The sequence below is a fragment of the Bos grunniens genome, chromosome 25, assembly GCF_055505025.1.
Source record: "Bos grunniens cultivar Pamir isolate PY7600 chromosome 25, Bosgru_T2T1.0, whole genome shotgun sequence".
NCBI lineage: Eukaryota > Metazoa > Chordata > Mammalia > Artiodactyla > Bovidae > Bos > Bos grunniens.
Genome location: NC_141189.1, coordinates 6,920,298 through 6,939,598, shown reverse-complemented (window position 1 = coordinate 6,939,598; position 19,301 = coordinate 6,920,298). Strand labels below are relative to the sequence as shown.

The following is a 19,301-nucleotide window of genomic DNA, read 5'->3' as shown; positions in this document are numbered from 1 at the left end:
AGGAGGGCTGGAGGAGGAAGTCACCCTCAAGGAGACAAGCAGGAACTCTGATGCTCCAGGGGAAGACCACCAGAGCTGAGAAGATGTACTATTCAATAATGAATAGCTGACTGCACTTTTATTTAATAGGTTGACTATATTTATCATAAATTGCTAACAATAATAATTAACATTTAAGTAACTGGTCTGTGTCGGGACCTAATTTCATCTTCACAGCAACCATATGAGGTAAAAAATTTTATTGTGCACATTTTATAGATATGGAAACAGATTTGAAGAGGTCAAGAGAGAACCTTGCCCAGGGTCACTCAGCAAACAAGTGCTGGAGCCAGGTTGCAGCTCAGATCAGCCTGACTCTCGGCGGCTCTATTTAATTAATATAATGGCCAGTAGCCCACGTCTGGCCACTGAGCTCTTCAAATGTAGCCAGTGCAGACTGACATGGCTCTAAGTGTGAAATACACATTGGATTTTGAAGACTTCATTGGAAAAAAAAAAAGTACGTAAACAATCTCATTAATAACTATTAATTACCTTTTGAAATAGGTAGATGACTGGAGTTAATTTAACCTGTTTCCTTGTACCTTTGTTTTTTTTCAAGATTTTTTTTTGATGTGGACCATTTTTAAAGTCTTTACTGAATTTGTTACAATATTCCTTTTTTATGTTTTGCTTTGGTTTTTTTTTTTTGGCCCCAAGGCTTGTGGGATCTTAGCTTCTTAACCAGGGATTGAACCTGCATCCCCCTGCATTGGAAGGTGAGTCTTAACCACTGGATCACCAGGGAAGCCCCATACTTTTTCTTAAGGTGGCTATCAGGACACGTAAGTGCCATATGAGGCTTGCCTCCGTCCCTTCTGGACAGCACTAGCCGGCAGGCAGCCTCCAGAGACTCTGGGGGCACCCGGGGGCAATCAACAAGGAGAGACAAGACTAGCATCACCTCTCCTTTGACGGATCCTATCAGAATCTGCAAATTCCTTGTTTGTTTGTTTTGTTTTGGCTACATCTCTCAGCTTTCGAGATCTTAGTTCCCCAATGAGGGATTGAACCCAGGGCCCTGGCAGTGAAAGTGCCGAGTTCTAACCACTAATTCCCTGCAAGTTCCTTTGGAAGAAGGTACTGGAATGCTTCATTCTGCCCTGAAAATGCCTGAATGTACTCAGTGTCCGGGGCTCTCTGTATACACAGGGACCCCTGACTTTCCTCAGGATGGAGATAAGGCCCCTGCAATACCTGGCTGGTCTAGGGTCTAGTGCGTCATGGCTGCCTGTACAGGATGGAGAAATACAAAAATTTCAAAGCTTCCAGGAGCACTGAGGACAGGGCCTCAGGACGGCAGGATCTTCCACACAACCTAGAGTCAGGCTGGGCCAAAGTGACTGCTTAGCAAATATTTATTGTGTGAAGAGAGTGACCATCAAAAAGCACATGCCGTGAGACTTCCCTGGCGGTCCAGTGGTTAAGACTCTGCGCCTCCACTGCAAGGATTGAGGGTTCAATCCCTGGCTGGGGAACTATGAATGAAAGACTCCAGTACCAGATCATCAATGCTCAAGAGCTGACCCCTTGAGAATGTCCCGTGGGTCCAAATTTATGCCATCTGGGGAGCAGGTGGCGCCAGACCCCAGGGGTTCGGCTCACAGTCCCCCTCTGGGGAAATGGACAGCCCCAGGTCTCACCTTGTAGTAATTTTCATTGTAGAAGCAATTACAGGAAGAGGCATTGATGCAGCGGGAGTCATGGAACAGAAAGCCTGAGTTGCAGACACAGCCAGGCTTGCAAAGGAGACCACAGGTGGGCTTGGGGCTCTGGCAGGACGCTGGGCAGGCACAGCGTTCATAGTGGGCATTCGGAGGGCACGTGGCTGAGGGGAAACCAGCCTCCATTAAACCCCCAGCTTTTCTCCTGTCTCCCCTCTACCCAGCAACCCCCGACCCTGCCACCATTCTTCTCCAGGAAGTAGGCCCATGTTACTCAGCCATTCAAAGGAAGGAAGTCCTGACACAAACCACAACCTGGATAAACCACAACCCTGACAACAACACATGCTGAGAAAAAAGAAGCCAGTCACAAAAGACCACCTATTACATGATTCCCAATATGAATTGTCCAGAACAGGCAAATCCAGAGAGACAGAAAGCAGGTTTGTGGTGGTCAGGGGCTGAGGGGTTGGGGGGCAGGGAACGCCCACTGATGGATATGGGCTTTCTTTTTGAGGTGATGCAAAATGTCCTGAAATGGAAAAGGGAGGGTGGTTGCACAATTTTATGAACACACTAAAACCACCAAATCATACATTTTGAAAGGATGAACTTTGACTGCAGTGAATTATATCTCAGTAAAAGGAGAAGCACTAGTAAGTCTAGGGGTTGGTTCACAACACCTACCCTACCATCCCCCACCTCACCCCACCCATCCCCCACCCCACCCCCACCATCCTTCTCAAGGTTGTCCTCATCTTTCTTTCTAAAGTCACCATGATTGGCTCCTCTTCCCTCTGAGACTGCGCTTTTCTACAGCATGCGTTTCCCCAGCCCTCTCTCCTCACCACTGTCTCTGACTTCCTGCTCTTTGTCCGAGGCTTCACCACGTACCGGGAGTAGGTCTCGGGGTTGTAGTGGTGGCTGGGGTCACAGGGGTCACGGAGGTACTTGGCTTCGTGAAGACTGTTGGCTGAGTGGGTACAAGAGCTGGGCTGGGCTGGGGTCTCATGGGAGGTGTGGGCCTTTCAGTGGGGACAGTGGGCTTTTCTGTGGGGATGGTGGTCTTTTTAGTGGGAATGGTGGTCTTTTTGGTGGGGACAGTGGTTTTTTCTGTGGGAATGGTGGTCTTTTTAGTGGGAATGGTGGTCTTTTCAGTGGGAACAGTGGTTTTTTCTGTGGAGATGGTTGTTTCTTCAGTGGGAATGGTGGTCGTTTTGGTGGGGACAGTGGCTTTTTCTGTGGGAATGGTGGTCTTTTCAGTGGGAACAGTGGCTTTTTCTGTGGAGATGGTTTTTTTTTCAGTGGGAATGGTGGTCTTTTCTGTGGGGACAGTGACTTTTTCTGTGGAAATGGTTGTTTTTTCAGTGGGAATGGTGGTCTTTTCTGTGGGGACAGTGACTTTTTCTGTGGAGATGGTTGTTTTTTCAGTGGGAATGGTAGTCTTTTCTATGGGGACAGTGACTTTTTCCGTGGGGATGGTTGTTTTTTCTGTGGGAATGGTAGTCTTTTCTGTGGGGACAGTGACTTTTTCCGTGGGGATGGTTGTTTTTTCTGTGGGAATGGTAGTCTTTTCTGTGGGGACAGTGACTTTTTCTGTGGGGATGGTTGTTTTTTCTGTGGGAATGGTAGTCTTTTCTGTGGGGACAGTGACTTTTTCTGTGGGGATGGTTGTTTTTTCAGTGGGAATGGTGGTCTTTTCTGTGGGGACAGTGACTTTTTCTGTGGAAATGGTTGTTTTTTCTGTGGGAATGGTGGTCTTTTCTGTGGGGACCATGGGTTTTTCTGTGGGGATGGTTGTTTTTTCTGTGGGAATGGTAGTCTTTTCTGTGGGGACAGTGACTTTTTCTGTGGGGATGGTTGTTTTTTCAGTGGGAATGGTGGTCTTTTCTGTGGGGACAGTGACTTTTTCTGTGGGAATGGTGGTCTTTTCTGTGGAGACCATGGGTTTTTCTGTGGGGATGGTTGTTTTTTCAGTGGGGATGGTGGTCCTTTCAGTGGAGACTATGGGTTTTTCTGTAGGGACAGGGGGCCATTCACTAGGGAAAAGGGGCCATTCAGGTAGGAAGGTGGGTTCTTCAGTGAGGATGGTGGGTTTTTCTGTGAGGATAGTGGTCTTTTTAGCAGGAATGGTGGTCTTTTCAGTGGGGACAGTGGGCTTTTCTGTGGGGATGGTGGTCTTTTTAGTGAGAATGGTGGTCTTTTCGGTGGGGACAGTGGGCTTTTCTGTGGGGATGGTGGGCCCTTCCGGAAGGAAGGTGGGTTCTTCAGGGAGGATGGTGGGCTTTTCTGTGGGAACTGTAGGTCTTTCTGTGGGAACAGTCAGCTTTTCTGCGGTAACCACAGGCTTTTCTGTGGGGACAGTGGGTGTTTCACTGGGGACAGTTGGTTTTTCTGTGGCGGCCACAGGTTTTTCTGTGGGGATAGGGGATATTTCACTGGACGTGGTGGATGTTTCTTCAGGGGTCACAGGGGTTTCAGAAGGGCCAGTAGGGGGACCTAGAGGTTTGGGAGGGAGCACTGTAGATGCTGGTCCTGCAAAGAAAAACAATTCCTGGAGTTTAGTCAATATCACACCACCCCCATCTTGACCCCCATCTAATTGGAGTGGGTAACTTTGTTGCACCCCTTCTAATCCCTACCCAATCTCCACTCACTCAACACTCAACAAAAACTGCCCCTAACATATGTCTGCTCTTGTGCTGGGTTCAGGAAACGAAACAAATGGGAGCCTTCCCTTCAGGCTCACCATTCACTAGGTAAGGGGGTCCAACCACAGAAATCCATGGCACCAAAGTCACATTCATTCAAGCAAGCATTCCAATGGGGCCGGGAAGGTACAGGTGGGCAGAACACAGAAGACAAAGCTTGGTGAGGCCTCAGACACAAAAATAGTCGCTCAGTTGTGTCCGACTCTTTGTGACCCCATGGACTGCAGCTCACAAAGCTCCTCCGTCCATGGAATTCTTCAGGCAAGAATACTGGAGTGGGTAGCCTATCCCTTCTCCAGGGGATCTTCCTGACTCAGGGATTGAACCTGGGCCTCCTGCATTGCAGGTGGATTCTTTACCAGCTGAGCCACCAGGACACAAAAGAGGACTTATATTTTAACACATTACTGAAAGGGTTAGCGGGAATCGGGGGGTGGCGGGGGGCGGTGTTGGTGTTTGCAGAAATGAATGCCTGTGGCCAGCAATTTGTTATGTAAGTGAATATGGAAACGTCTCCAGTCAGTAATGTTCGGGTGACAGAGGACGCATTCATAAGTCTCTGATCAGTAAGTTGTGAACAGCGTGTGCAGAGAAGCCCAAGTGCTGTTCATCTCAGAGCGTGGCCCCCTTTCCGGGGCCTGGGGTCCTGTCTTACCTTGACAGGTCCCCTGACCGATGAAGATGAAACCCAAAGCAACGACGAAGGCAGCGTGGGAGCCCCTCTCGACCTCAAACATCAGCTGAAGGTCCGAGGGAGAAAAAAACAAGAGAAAAATAGAAGTGAAGGCCTGGCAAGGTGGCGACTCTCTTGGCAGAGGGTCTGTCTTCCACCAAGATGTTGCCTTATTCTGGCCTCAACAGCGCAATGCGGGCCCTGGCCTTCCCAGAGGCTGGAGAGCCTGGTGGGTTCAGAGTGCCCTCTGCTCCGCCCTTCCTCCAGAGATCCATCCTCACAGTCCTGGTGGTGCTCCCGAGCCCCAGCCGTTCACCCCCTCTCCAGCCCGGCAGCAACACTCATACAGTGACTCTCCCTGTTTCTCACCTGCATAGGTTGTTGATGTCCCAAAGGGATGGTCATGGAGTCGTTCAGCCAGTCAGGGCCCTGAGACCCAACTCGTTCCCAGAGAGAACTTGGGGGGCTGCCCGCAGGGCTCCCCAGCAGAAGCCTGAGCTTCGTGCCCTTTCCACGGCCATCCATGTGGTAGGTGAAGGCCACACAGATGGCACCCGGGGCACAGAAGGGCCGGCTCACCAGTTTGTAAGACTGGCCTTCCTGGGAGAACTTGTTAGCCTCAAGGTAGACGAAGTGACTTTCTGGGCATAAGAAGGGAACGGGCAAGGTGAGAAGCTGCCCCCGGACGAGGCCTGCGCTTTCCTGAGCGACACCTTGCTTTCCAAATAGGGGTGAGACACAAACACCCACGCTCCCCACATTGCAGCTGGCATTTTTGTTTGTTTGTTGTTTTGTTTTGTTTCCTGCTGTTTGCTGACTTCTCACTGGAAGAAGGCATGATCAGAAAGAAAGGGAAAACCAAACCAGCAGCCCAGATTCCTGTACTGGCTACATCAGTAAATGTCTTGACCGAAAATGACAGTGGATTCTGAGGCCTTGGGCTCAATGAGAAATGCGATGCCTGGATTTTTTAGGGGGTTTTCAAGTGAACCCAGAACATAATAATCCTCAACTCATTCTACCTGTGTTGCCTCCAGAGCTCTGGCCCCATGACCGCTTTCCAGTAAACACCCCCTGGTTGATCCTCACCACCTACATCTGGTGTCAGTCACACCAGCCCGCCCACTAGCTGTGAGCAGATTCAGGAACTCGTTGCCTTGAGGGCTTCTCCATCTCCTCACCTCCACTGAGGGCGATTCCGAAGGGACCTGTGCCATGGATGAGCGTATTTGCACTTCCCTGGGTCCAGCGTCCGCCATCCTGTAATACCTGGACCCAGTCACAGAAGGGGTGGTCCTTGTCTTCAAAGTCACACTGAGGAAAGCTCTCTGGGGGATCAGAATGGGAGGTCCGAGAAATCTGTGCCATGCTCTCTGTTCCCTCCTCAACCCCTACCCCTGTTCTCCGAGCCCCTCTCACCCCCACAGGGAGCAATGCTGATTGCATCCACGGCCACCGCTGGCTCTGGGATCTTGGCAAACACGCCCATCAAGGTGAACTGAAGAGAGAGGGAGAAGGGGCCGGGAGTGAGAAAACAGCATAAATGCTCTGTGCTTAGTCGCTCAGTTGTGTCCAGCTCTGTGACCCCATAGGCTGTAGCTTGCCAGGTTCCTCTGTCCATAGGGATTCCTCAGGCAAGAATACTGGAGTGAGTTGCCATGCTCTCCTCCAGGGGATCTTCCCAACCCAGGGATTGAACCCAGGTCTCCTGCATTGCAGGTGGATTCTTTACTATCTGAACCAACAGGGAAGCCCAAGAATACTGGAGTGGGTAGCCTATCCCTTCTTCAGGGGATCTTCCCAACCCAGGGATCGAACTGGGCTCTCCTGCACTGCAGGCGGATTCTTTACCAGCTGAGCTTCCAGGGAAGCCCTGCCTGAAAGCTCTGCCCCCTCCATCTGGTTTTACTCTATGCAGGGACCCAGGCACCCGGCTTCCAGGGCCCAGACTCTCAATCCATGTCAATATCAAGCATGCTTCCCATAAAAGGAGACCTGATCCCTCGCTGCTCTATACCTGAATCTGTCCCTGGCCTGTGTAATTGACAGAGACAGGCTGCCAGTTGGGTCCAGGTTGTCCTGAGAAAATGGTGTGTTTCCGGATGCTGCCTACAATGGAAGGAACCCAAGAGAGCCATGAGATGAAGGGGGCTGGGAAATGACATCACACCGGTACTCAGAAGGATGAGTAGCTGAGGGAATACCTGGAGTAGGTTCTCAGCACATCCTTTTCTCTCACTCTCCTGGTTTTTTAAAATCTATTTTTCCAGAAGCCCATGCCTTTCTCGCTCCCAAATTCCACCCCACAGAATCATCTTGCCAGTATCTCAGATTTCCCCGGACCCTGGGGGATGCCCCCCGTTTCCTCGTTAACCCAACCCTGAGAAAAGAGCCCAGGACAGTGTGAATCCTGGGACGCTGTCATTCTCACCCAAGACAGATGCATAGGCCGTGAAGCCTGCACCGGGAGACCGGCCACGGAGGAGGTAGTGAAAGGAGAGACTCAGGCAGCCGGAGGACTGGATCAGGGGGCTCAGGAGGACAGATTTCTGACTCGCTTTTGCATTCTTGGGGTCCAGGAGCATGTAATAGCCATCTGGGGAGGAAAAGATCAGTAAAGTGGAGAGTGACCCAGGGCTAGGGGCTGCAGGGGCAGGGAGCCTGGCCCTGGGGAGCTTTAACAGCTGCCAAGGATAAGCCAGCACCAAGGTGAGCCTACACCCATCACACGAATGGCTGAGGCCTTGGGTTCTTCCAGAAATGCTTGGCAGGTTGGGATGAGGACACAGGAAACGCGGCATCTTGTCAGAAGCAACAGTCAGAGACTTGTCCTTTGGATTCTGATGTTTGAGGTCCCCTCAGAGTCACATCCTCTTCCTTTTCTTCAGCCACTGGATGTAAGTGACTCACACAGCGTGGTGAGAGTGCAGGTATGATGCTGACTGATGGGGATGTCCCCACCCAGCCACCCACCCCCACCAGCCCACCAGCTCAGGCAGCCAATCAGCCTGGACCTCGCTCCGTGATGCAACTGGTAATAGCCTGGAAGCTGAGCTGCAGGAGGGGGGTGCCACGGAGGGGTGTGGATTAAGGAGGCATGTGTCACGACACCCAAAGACGTCTACCTGGAGAGCACGCTTGGCCCAGGGAGCCCCCGAAAAAGGTGAGCTTTGTAGAGGAGAGAAGAAGGCTGAAATGGAGAGAATGGCAGGAAGCGAGCCTGAGAAAAGAAAGGAGCCAACAGGGAAGGAGGAGGGAAGGGGTAAAAGGGCGAAAGAAAGCAACAAGTGTTGATCCTGGGACGTCTAAGAAGTGGAGGAGGAGAAGGGAAGAACCATGGGAAAACATAAGGGAGCAAGGTGGAAAAGGAGGAGAGAAGAAACGGAAGATAACATTTGCTGAAACTGCTGGGCGTGAGGTGCAGTGCTAAACGCTGAGGGAGATGTAGAGCTGGGCTGGCCCTGCTCTCCAGGGTCTTAGTATGAAGGTGAGGTGGGGTTTTCTCCAAGTCTTTCTAGAAGGCAAACCTCAGGCAGCAGAAAAGATCAGAGGAGGGGATCACAGGGAAGGATGGAGAAGAATGGACTCTGCCCTTGCCCTGTCCCTTCAGTGGATTCTCATGCAAAAACAAGCTGGTGACCCTTTGAAATGTAAGAGCAGACCACGCCCCTGCTCCTGCAATGGCCCCCGCATCCATGGAGAATGCAAGCCACCGTCAGTCCTGACAATGGCCTTCAAAGGTCCAAGCGGTCTGAACCTCCGAGGACCCATCTGGGCTCATCTTCTCTATCCCAGGCATGTGGCTCCTTGCTGTGCTTCAACACCCACCCCCCAATCCACTGCCCCCTCAGGGTCTTTGCAAGGCTGGCCCCTTTGCTTAGAACGTTCTTCCCCTCGATAATTTCGTGCCCCTCTCCCTCACCTCCTAAAAGTTTGTGCTCAAACATGACCTCTACAAGACCTCCTCTGACCACCCTATTTAAAACTTACATCCCAGCCTACCCTGCTCCCAATCTCCTTACTCTGTTCAACCTTTTTTTCCCCTGATAGTACTGGTCATCTTATAACTGTATAATTTACTTCTTCATTGTTTCAGGAACTGTCCCCCCGTCTCCTCCCACACCACCCTCTGGTGTGGGACAGTACCTGGCACATCATAGGTGCTCAATAAATGTTTGTTGGATGAATGAAGAAGGAAGGGTGACGGGGAAAAGAGGTGAGGAGAGGGTGGTGTTGGCTCTGCCGGGTAGAGCTTTGGGGGTGGCAATGGCGGGGAGCTGGCTGGGCACTTAGAGTTTGCTTTCTGCCCTGTAACTTAAGCTGATGGATGTTGGAGGTAACTCCATCCCAAGGGAGTTACTGTAGGGGGTCAGGCAGGCATTGTAAATGCCCGCAGAGGTCTCTAGAAGCTCAAAGTCAGAGGACAGAAGCGTGGCCATTACTCACCCCCAGGGCTAGAGAAGTCTCCCTCAGGCCCCACGTCCTGCACCCCCGTCGGCCCCTTCTTCTGGACCCACTTGGCCCCAGAGGCTGTCGAGATCCAGCTCCAGCCGCAGAGATCTTTTAGAGTGTCAAAGTTGCACGTCTGCATCATGCAGACTGAGAGGAAAGAAAGGAGGAAGGAGGCAGTTCAGAAAAGTATGCCTCAGACGCAACATCACGAATCAGCTATACCCCCGATGTGTGTGCGCACATGCTCAGTCCCTTCAGTCGTGTCTGACTCTGCGACCCCGTGGACTACAGCCCGCCAGGTTCCTCTGTCCATGGGATTCTCCAGGCAAGAATACTGGAGTGGGTTGCCATGCCCTCCTCCAGGGGATCTTCCCGACCCAGGTATCGAACCCATGTCTCTTACATCTCCTGCATCGGCAGGTGGGTTCTTTACCACTAGTGCCCCCTGGGAAAGTCCAATACTCCCATATAAAATAAAAATTAAAAAAAAAAAGAGAGAGAGAAAAAAGATTGCCTCAGTCTGGAGTCAGACTCCTGAGTCCCAACCTGGGTCCTGATGTTACCACTGCTGGCTTGCCAGGCAGATTCGGTCCTGCTCCCCAGCAGCTGTGTTCCCGCCACAGGTTACTTAAGCCATCCAAGCCTCAGTTTCCCCATCAATAAACTGGGAGCAAGAGCACCGGCCTGTTGTAAGTTACATCATGTGCAGGAGCGTCTCGCACAGTGCCTGTGCTCAGTAAGTGTTAGTTCCTTGCATGCACCTTCTGGAATATTCTTTCCTTTGAATCTAGTCCCCTCGAATCTCAAACATGAGCTTAGAGGGCCAATTGTGAACAGATCTCAGGTATTAATTACAGCCAGTTTGACCAGACACCCATGTTTGTCAGAGACTGGTTTCCTGGGATGCAGGACTTTTTGCTAACATAGGCACAGCCCCAGGCAAACCAGAAAGGCCAGTCACTTTAGGACAGGTGTCGCCCCAGTTATGTGTTTCAGGAGAACCTGTCTTCAGACGTGGCAGCTTCAGGAATCAGGTGTGGGGTGTGGAGGTAGATGGAAGCAAGTCGCCCTAAGCCTGGGAGAAGCCAGGGTCACAGTCCCTGAGCGAGTCCTGCCACCTGGGCACCTGCACAAAGGGTGGGGGGAGAGAGGAGGCGGGCGTGGGCTCACCCCGATTGCAGGAGCCCCGATGGATGGAGATAGCGTCCAGAGCGATGTCCAGATAAGTCGTGCTGCCCCACACGCCTTCGAATGTCAGCTGCGGGAGGGAGGAGGGGGCCATCCACCCCGTGAGCCTCTTTCCTTCGGGCTCCCACTTTCCTGCCCGAATTCAGAAGCTCCCCCAACCCCCGTGCCCCGTCCTGGACCCCCCGCCCAACACCCAGATTCCCACGGGGACCCCAGACTCTGCCTGCGGCCTCACCCGGCTGGGCAGGACGAGCCCCAGAGGCACCGTGACAGCGGTGGGGATCCAGGAAGGGCTTTGCGTGTTCACGTGTTTCCACAGCAGGTTGGGGTGCTTGCCCTTGGCGCCTGAGGCCAGCCACAGCTTGAGTTGGGCACCCCACGACAGCCCAAACATGAAGTAGGCGAAGCGCACGCAGAGGGGGCCCTGCTCCCATATAGGGGGGCTTCGCAGGCGGGCCACCCCGCCCGGGTGGAAGGCGCTGGAGTCCATGTGCAGGTAGTAGCCCTCTGGGGGAGGCAGAGCCCTGAATGGTGAAGCCTTGCCCACTCCCACCCCACCCCCACCAAGGGCTGCCCCCCAGCCCCTTCCCAGAGCCCTAGCACCCACTTCCGGCCAGCTCCCTGCACCCAGATCTGCCCGTGTCCACCTTCCAGCTGCCTCCCTAAACCTTCAGCCTCCTCACCTCCACTGGGGTACCCCCCGGGAGGGGCAGTGCCGCTGGCGAGGAAGGGCCTGCTTTCTCGAGTCCAGTCTCCATCGTCTTTAGTCGCTTGGCTCCAATCACAGAGGGGTCTGGAGTCATCCTCAAAATCACACTGGGTGAGAATGGCTGGGGAGAGGAGAGGGGAGCCTGCATGCAGAGCCAACCCCAGGGTGTGTGTGGGGGTGGGCAGGATGTCTAGGTCGGGGGTGGCAATCTGAGGTCCCAGGCAGGCAGGCTTGTCTAGGCAGCCTCTTCCCATGCTGTTTGCATGTGAACCTTTCAGGCAAGGCTTGTTCTCGGCTCCTCCCCGGATCCCTCCACTCTCCATCCTCTGAGGGTTGCCCTTCACATATTTATTACGTATTTATGTCACCGCAGGGCCGAGGGCACCTGAGGTGGCCACCCCTGGGAGGGACAGGAGGCTGAGCAGCCCCAGGTGTCAACTCACAGTTTTCCCGCGAGCTGCGAGCAAGGGGCTTCCAGTCTGGAGGCTTCTCTTTCCTTGGTGTTGATTTGGAAAGAGAGAGAAAGGGGGAAAAAAATGTAGTTCTCATCATTACCAAGAACTGCTGAGCCTCCACGATTATGAGCTTTCCGGAAGTTTGTTCCTTTCTTTTTATCCATATTGTATCAATGGGTATTCAGGGAACATACACTTACTTGAGGGTTTTCAAAAAGGTCACTCACAGCCTTCTCACCTTGTCATCTGTCTCCTGAAAAGCATCTCCCCTCCAAGTCCCTCATGTCCCCTCTGGCTCCCTCTACCCCCTGTGCCCTGGATGTCACGCGTGGTTCTCTAACATGAGAAGAGCCAGTTTCTCTGTGCAGGAATTTTGAGAGTTTGAGAGTTTACATCTGAGAGTTTACATCGGAGGCATCTCTTTCTTTCAGGTCGAGGTTTTCCTGTGCTGTTGCCCAAGTTTTCTTCACGGAGTAGGGACCATATGGGTCTGGTGTTGCCAGATGCGTGGTGGGGACGGTCCTGCCCTGACTGAACACACAGACCAGTGACCCTTACAGATTCCACAGAGAAGCCAGTGGCCTTTCCCAGGTGGCGTGGGCCACGTAGAACAGCTGTTTGTTTTAGTAATTCAAGTCCTGCTTGTTCACATCCCTTCAAACATGGAACTTCCCGGTGGTTTAGTGGCTAAGAATCTGCGTTTCAATGCAGGGGACTAGGGTTCGATCCCTGGTTGGGGAAATAGATCCCACATGCCGTGGGGCAACCATGCCTGCGTGCAGCAACGACCAAGTCCACATGCCACAGTGACTGAGCCCACATGACGCAACGAAAATCCCGAGTGCCACAACTAAGACCCAACACAGCCAAATGGATAAATGTTAAAAAAAAAAAATCCTCTCAAACAAGCTCCAGGACACCAAGCCATCCATCACCTGTTGCTGCTTCCTACTTGCTGTGTCTCTGTCCACTGGCTCTGCCCTGGGTTTTGTCCATTTTCTGAGAACCCACCCTCTCTGTCCTCCCCTGCCACCCCCAGACCCGTCTCCCGAGCTCTGCACCTCCTCCCTGTCCCCTCACACTTCACCTCTGTCCTGCTTCTGCTCAGCGGCTCACACCCCCAGGTCCAGGCTCAGCAGGCTGCAGGGCCCCGCCTGCTTCTGTTCCGAGCCTCCTAACATCCATCAGGGGGTCCCTCCTTCCTCCCCGGGGCCACACCATTCATCACCAGCCCGCTTGTCCTTTCCAGCTTTGCCCCTCGTTCTCTTCCTCAGAGGCACCCCCAATACCCCCTGAGCCCAGCTTACCGGGTTGGGGCAGGCATGTGGTCCTGGCCCCAGGCAGCCCCCAGGAGCAGCACCAGAGTCCAGACTGGAGGAGCCATGAGGGACCTCAGAGGCGGCTCTCGGGGAGAGGAGGAAGCCAGAGTGAGGAGCCCAGGCCACCTTATCCCCCCCTGCCCCTCCTCGCTTGGCGTCCTTCTGAGGAAGCCATGAAAACTGCACAGAGAACACAAGAATGCTCTGGGAAATGAAAACTACGAGAACCGAAGCCTAAACCCTTACAGAAGAGTTAAACGTTGAAATCAAGAGAAATAAAATAAGAACGAGAGAGGGAAAGAAAGAGAGGGAGAAAAGCGAGAGAGAGACTCAGTCCAGGATGACTGACATTCAGCCAGGAGAGTCCAGAAAAGAAATAACAAAGGAAAAGAAATTACTTAAGAAAAAACACAGAAGAAGATTCCCCAGAACTGACAAATGAGTCTCTTGATTAAAAGGGGTCCATTCCGACAAATGCAAAGAGACCCATGAAAGGTGTGTCATGAAATCTCAGACTGTCAGGGCTGAAGAGAACATTCCCAAACACTTTCAGACAGAAAAAAGCAGGTCACGTACTAAAGATCAGGAATCAGCATGGCACCAGAATTTTCAATAGTAACCATGGATTCTGAGATCCAGTGGAACACTGTCTGCAGAATTCCAACCATTTCAAACCTAAAGTTCTACACAGCTGGCAACAGGGGCGAAGGCAACAGAAAGATGGAGTGAAGTGAGGACTGAAAATGCTTCTTGGCAAAGAATTGAAAAAGACAAGTCACAGAGGAAGACCTACAAGGAGCCAGGAAACATTGGAAAAGAGGTTCTGCTTCCGTTGTCATAAGGGAAATGCTGATCAAGACTACAATTTTCATGTTGGCAACAGTTCAAAGGATTGAAGCATTGAGCGTTGGTCACGGTACAGGTACTGTACACACTGAAATACATTGATGCTAAGACTATGTTCGAGAAAGCGTCTTAGAAGGTAATTTGACAATGACTATTCAACTTTCAAATGTGTTTATCTTGGATCCAATTTATCTTTCTAGGATTTTACCTGCAGAAATATGTGTGTATTTTCACAAAGATGTACATGCCTTAAAGATGTCAATTGCAGCATCATTTACAATAGGAAGGAAAAGTCAAGGTTACCTAAATGTTTGCTGGGCTTCCCAGGTGGTGCTAGTGGTAAAGAATCTGCTTGCCAGTACAGGAGACCTAACAGATGCAAGCAATGTGGATTCAATCCCTGGATCAGGAAGATCCCCTAGAGGAGGACATGGCAACCCAGTCCAGTATTCTTGCCTGGAGAATCCCATGGACAGAAGAGCCTGGCGGGCTACAGTCCACAGGGTTGCAAAAAGTCAGACGTGAATGAAATGACTTAGTATGCACGCAAATGTTTGCCAGATGGATGGTTGGATTGTATTAAGAAATATTATTTATATGAAGGAATATTTTGTAGCTGCACAGCAAAGTGATTAGTTATACATATATTCTTTTTCGTATTCTTTTCCATTATGGTTTATCATAAGATATTGAATATAGTTCCCTGTGCTATATGGTAGGATCCTGTTGTTTATCCATCCTTGTATCTGCTAACCCCAAACTCCCACTCCATTCCTCCCCCCACCTCCCCACCGGCAAACACAAATTTGTTCTCTGTGTGCGTCTGTTTCATCTGTTTCTGTTTCACAAATGACTTCATTTGTGTCATTTCTTTAGATTCTATATATAAATGACAGCATGTGGTATCTGTCTTTCTCCTTCTGACTTTACTTCGTACTATATGTATGGATGTGAGAGTTGGACTGTGAAGAAGGCTGAGTGCCGAAGAATTGATGCTTTTGAACTGTGGTGTTGGAGAAGACTCTTGAGAGTCCCTTGGACTGCAAGGAGATCCAACCAGTCCATTCTGAAGGAGATCAGCCCTGGGATTTCTTTGGAGGGAATGATGCTAAAGCTGAAACTCCAGTACTTTGGCCACCTGATGCAAAGAGTTGACTCATTGGAAAAGACTCTGATGCTGGGAGGGATTGGGGAAGGAGGAGAAGGGGATGACAGAGGATGAGATGGCTGGATGGCATCACCGACTCGATGGACGTGAGTCTGAGTGAACTCCGGGAGCTGGTGATGGACGGGGAGGCCTGGCGTGCTGCGATTCATGGGGTCGCAAAGAGTCGGATACGACTGAGCGCCTGATCTGATCTGATCTGATAATCTCTAGGTCCATCCATGCTGCTGCAAATGGCATTATTTCATTCTTCTTTATGGCTGAGTAGTATTCCGTTATATATATGTACCACATCTTTTTTATCCATTCATCTATTGGTGGACATTCAAGTGGTTTCCATGTCTTGGCTATTGTGACTAGCGCTGCTATAAACGTAGGCGTGCGTGTATCTTTTTGAGTTACGGTTTTGTCCAGATATATGCTCAGGAGTCGGATTGCTGGATTATATGGCAACTCTACTTTCAGTTTTTTGAGGAAACTCCACACTGGTTTCCATAGTGGCTGCCCCAGTTTACATTCCCACCAACAGTGTAGGAGGATTCCCTTTTCTCCATGCCTTCTCCAGCATTTGCTGTTTGTACATTTTTATTAATGATGGCCATTCTGACTGGAGTGAAGTGTTACCTCGTTGTTTTGATTTGCATTTCTCTAATGATTAATGATGCCGAACATCTTTTCATGTGCTTGTTGGCTGTCTGTAGAATCTCTTGTTCTGTTCATTGCAAAATTATTGTCCTCATTTTCCTCATGTGAAAACTGAACTCTAGAGAAATGGTGTCAGTTGTTCAGCATTGTACCTACTCAGTGTCCTGCCAAGTCCCATGGTTCCCAGAACTGTATTCCAACAGGGGGTGGAGTCACACCCAGTCAGAGCAGATCTACCTTCATCAGTTTCATCAACAGCAAGTCTACATGAGAATGCAGATAAGAGGGTGGCTTTGCCACTTTTTTAAAACCCCATTGACTCTCACGGCTGTATCTTGGCTGGAGGGCTATCCAGAGCTCAACTCTCATGAGCCTGCATTCCTGTATCCCACCCCCGATGTTCCTAGTAAACTTCAGTTTCATTCCTTCCGCCAGTCCGTACTATCAAATCTGTGTCCAGGGTGCCTGGCCTTGGCCCCTGACACCTGACAGGGTTGCCTGGGCTGGCCATCCTCCTAAGCCATCAGGGAGGGGCTGGTACTGCCCTGCTCCAGGTGTTGGAGAGGGAAGTCCCAACTCCCTTCAGAATTCCAGGGACTCCTTCTGCCTAAATGAGCATGCACAGGGCCCAACCCCAGAAAAGAGATCCTCTGTCCTTTTGCACCAAAGATGGGGGTACAAAGAATGCCCAGCCCAAACACCGATCTCCCCTTCCTCCAGAGCAGCTTAGGAGAGGACTTCCCTGATGGTCCAGTGGTTAAGACTCTGAGCTTCCACTGCAGGGGGCACTGGTCCAGTCGTTGGTTGGGGAAGTTCCTCATGGCTGGTGGTGCAGCCAAGACAAAACAAAACAAAAAACCAGAGCAGGTTGGGAAAATGATCAATAAGAGGGACAGAGCCAGGAAAGGGTTAATCCAGGGACAAGCAGCAGAAGCCCATTGACCCCCCCAGCCCCTCCGGGTTAGTCAATAAGTCCTCTGAGGGCTGCTCCTACTGACCTCTCTTTGGCGCCACAGGGCTGGACGGTCACAGCTTCCAACCTGTCTGGGGTTGGGGGTTGGCATTCAGGCAGGACAGGAAGGGATGGTGGTGTGCAAGGAGCTCTGCCTTTTGGGGAGTTGGAACGGGCAAGGCCCCAGGGCCCTTATCATCTGACAAGACTGGTTGTGGTAGGAATAGGTGTGGGTGACCTTGGGATGCGGAAGAACCCAGGAATAACTCCAGGGAATGCAGCCCCCCCCGGCTTCCCTGTGTGGCTTTGGACCCTTTGTTCACCCACTCTGGTCCTCAGTTTCCTCATCTGTAAGATAGAAAGACTAGCATAGCTCAGGTTTCCAAGAAACCAGAAAAAGAAAATCATTATTAAAAAAAATCATGGCACTTTCGTAGAGGTCCAGTGATTAAGGCTCCATGCTTCTAATTCGAGGGGCACAGGTTCGATCCCTGGTTGGGAAATTAAGATCCCACATGCCGTGAGGCACAGCCAAAAAACAAAAACATCATTATAAAAAACAGAAATTGTGTGTGGTTGGCGTAATTTTTGATTTATAGACATTTGGACATGATTCACATAGGCAGGGAAACCATTCGGCTGTTTTTCTGTTGCCAATAATCTTTCACAGGGTCGAAGTTTTATGATGGAATTTTGGAGGAATGAGCCTTGACCAGCTGGGAATAACATAGTTAACCTTCAGCCTAGATTCCAGTGTCTAAGAGGCCCCGTTTTGCTAACTCAGCTCCAGCAGCAGTCACCTACTGGGGGAAGTCAGTGGACTGAGTAGACCCAGGAGAAACCCAGGTGGCCTGGGGGCCGGGGTCAGGCAGATGCATTCGGTCAGCCTGATGTGCAGGCCAAGAGGCTGCAGTCAAGGGTGGGAGCTGGGGCTGCCGGCATGGGCTGAAGAGCTGGGAGATTTCAATGGTGGGAAGGGTGGTAGGCACTTTCGACTTAGGAATTCCTGGGAGGAAGTGGGCACCAGGGGCAGGGGATGCATCAGGAAAGAGTGGTAACAAGAAATGCCTGGGATTCACGCCTCACTGACTGAAGCTGTTTTCTTCCCTCTGTCCATTCCCTCTACCCTTCTCCCCATGAAGCTTGCTTCTAACAGAAGAGGGACCCAGAGTCCGAGAGCCTGGTCCTGACACTTCCTCTCAGTATCTTATGACCCAAGCCAGACCCATCCATGATCTCTCCGGATCTCCGTGTCCTCCAGTCTCTGCCTTCCTCATCGGGTTAGGAGAGCAAAAGCGAGACTGCTTGGGACAGCACTTTGGAAGTGGCAAAGCCCTCTACAAACAGGAGGCATCTCCATGAAACAGTTATGTAACCCGCTGACTCAGAACTAGGCCGAGTTGGCGCCTGTCCCACCCGGAAGTTGGAAGAGCTGGCTCAATCGCTCACCCGGAGGAACTTGGTTTTAGTTTCCCCATCTGATGAATGGGGATGATGCCTGCTGTTCTCTTCCATGGAATGACGGTGAGAATCACGGAGATCTTGTAGGTGCCAGAGATTAATGTGCTGTTAATCATCAAATCATCATCATTATAATAGTGCAGAAGAAAGCGGGTCTTTTTGCCCCAAGGGGACTGTCCACTCTAGGAGGACACCAGGCTGTGAGTAGCACAGACCGTAATTCTGCTTTTCCATGTACTTAATCCAAAGGCTGGCACACAGTAGGAACTCCATTAATGTGAAACAAATTATGTTTTTAAATTATGTTCTTAACCTACTCGCCCATCACACCTGACTCAGGTCATACACTTCAGGTTCTGTTAATTCATTTTTTTTTTTAATTTTTAAATTTTATTTTTTGGCCATGCCATGCAGCATGTGGGATCTTAGTTCCCTGACCAGGGATCGAACTTGTGCCCCCTGAATTGGGAAGCACAAGAGTCTTAACCACTGGACCATTAGGGAAGTTCCTTCTTTCTTCTTCTTCTTTTTTTAACTGAAAGCAATAATAAGTCTGAAGCTAAGTGGAGGAATAAGGTCAGAGGGAAGAAAGATCCAGGAGATGTTTAGGCAGCACTCAGGTCAGGAGACGGACAAGACTTTGGGGTTATGAATCCTAAATCTCAAGTTCAGTTCCCAGCCGTGACTTACTAACTGGATTTCCTGGACTTCAAGATAAGTCTCTTTGCTTCATTTTTGCCAGCAAGAAAGATAGATTTCATCCTTCCTGATTCATAGAGGTGGAGTAAGAACCAGATGGCATGTGTGGAAACCATAATATGAATTTTTTTTCCGAAATGTGCGACTTCGGAGTCCTCAGGGTTCTATAGCTTCTAGGTTACCCTAGCATTTCCCAAGAGGGCCTGAAGAGGGCACTGTAGCCCAGGAGCCGCTTTGGGCAGAGTGAAAATTCTCGGGCTGACTCCTCCCACCGCAGCTTGGCCCCCACTCCACCCTCCACACACAGATATTTGGCAAATACC

At 50.9% G+C, this 19,301-nt stretch overlaps 1 protein-coding gene across 1 annotated transcript in view; it reads right to left on the bottom strand.

The window, feature by feature from the left end:
- ZAN (zonadhesin) overlaps nt 1-13,275 on the bottom strand; it is a 36,221-nt gene extending 22,946 nt beyond the window's left edge. The window contains exons 1-14 of the mRNA XM_086374281.1: nt 13,199-13,275; nt 11,880-11,932; nt 11,411-11,557; nt 10,963-11,234; nt 10,710-10,797; nt 9,534-9,686; nt 7,519-7,683; nt 7,105-7,196; nt 6,507-6,585; nt 6,269-6,415; nt 5,457-5,728; nt 5,070-5,154; nt 2,598-4,238; nt 1,683-1,867 (exon numbers count right to left, since the gene is read on the bottom strand). Of these exons, the coding sequence (XP_086230407.1) occupies nt 1,683-1,867; nt 2,598-4,238; nt 5,070-5,154; nt 5,457-5,728; nt 6,269-6,415; nt 6,507-6,585; nt 7,105-7,196; nt 7,519-7,683; nt 9,534-9,686; nt 10,710-10,797; nt 10,963-11,234; nt 11,411-11,557; nt 11,880-11,932; nt 13,199-13,275 (3,456 nt within the window). The remainder of the gene's footprint in view (nt 1-1,682; nt 1,868-2,597; nt 4,239-5,069; nt 5,155-5,456; nt 5,729-6,268; nt 6,416-6,506; nt 6,586-7,104; nt 7,197-7,518; nt 7,684-9,533; nt 9,687-10,709; nt 10,798-10,962; nt 11,235-11,410; nt 11,558-11,879; nt 11,933-13,198) is intronic.
- Nucleotides 13,276-19,301: the final 6,026 nt, after the last annotated feature.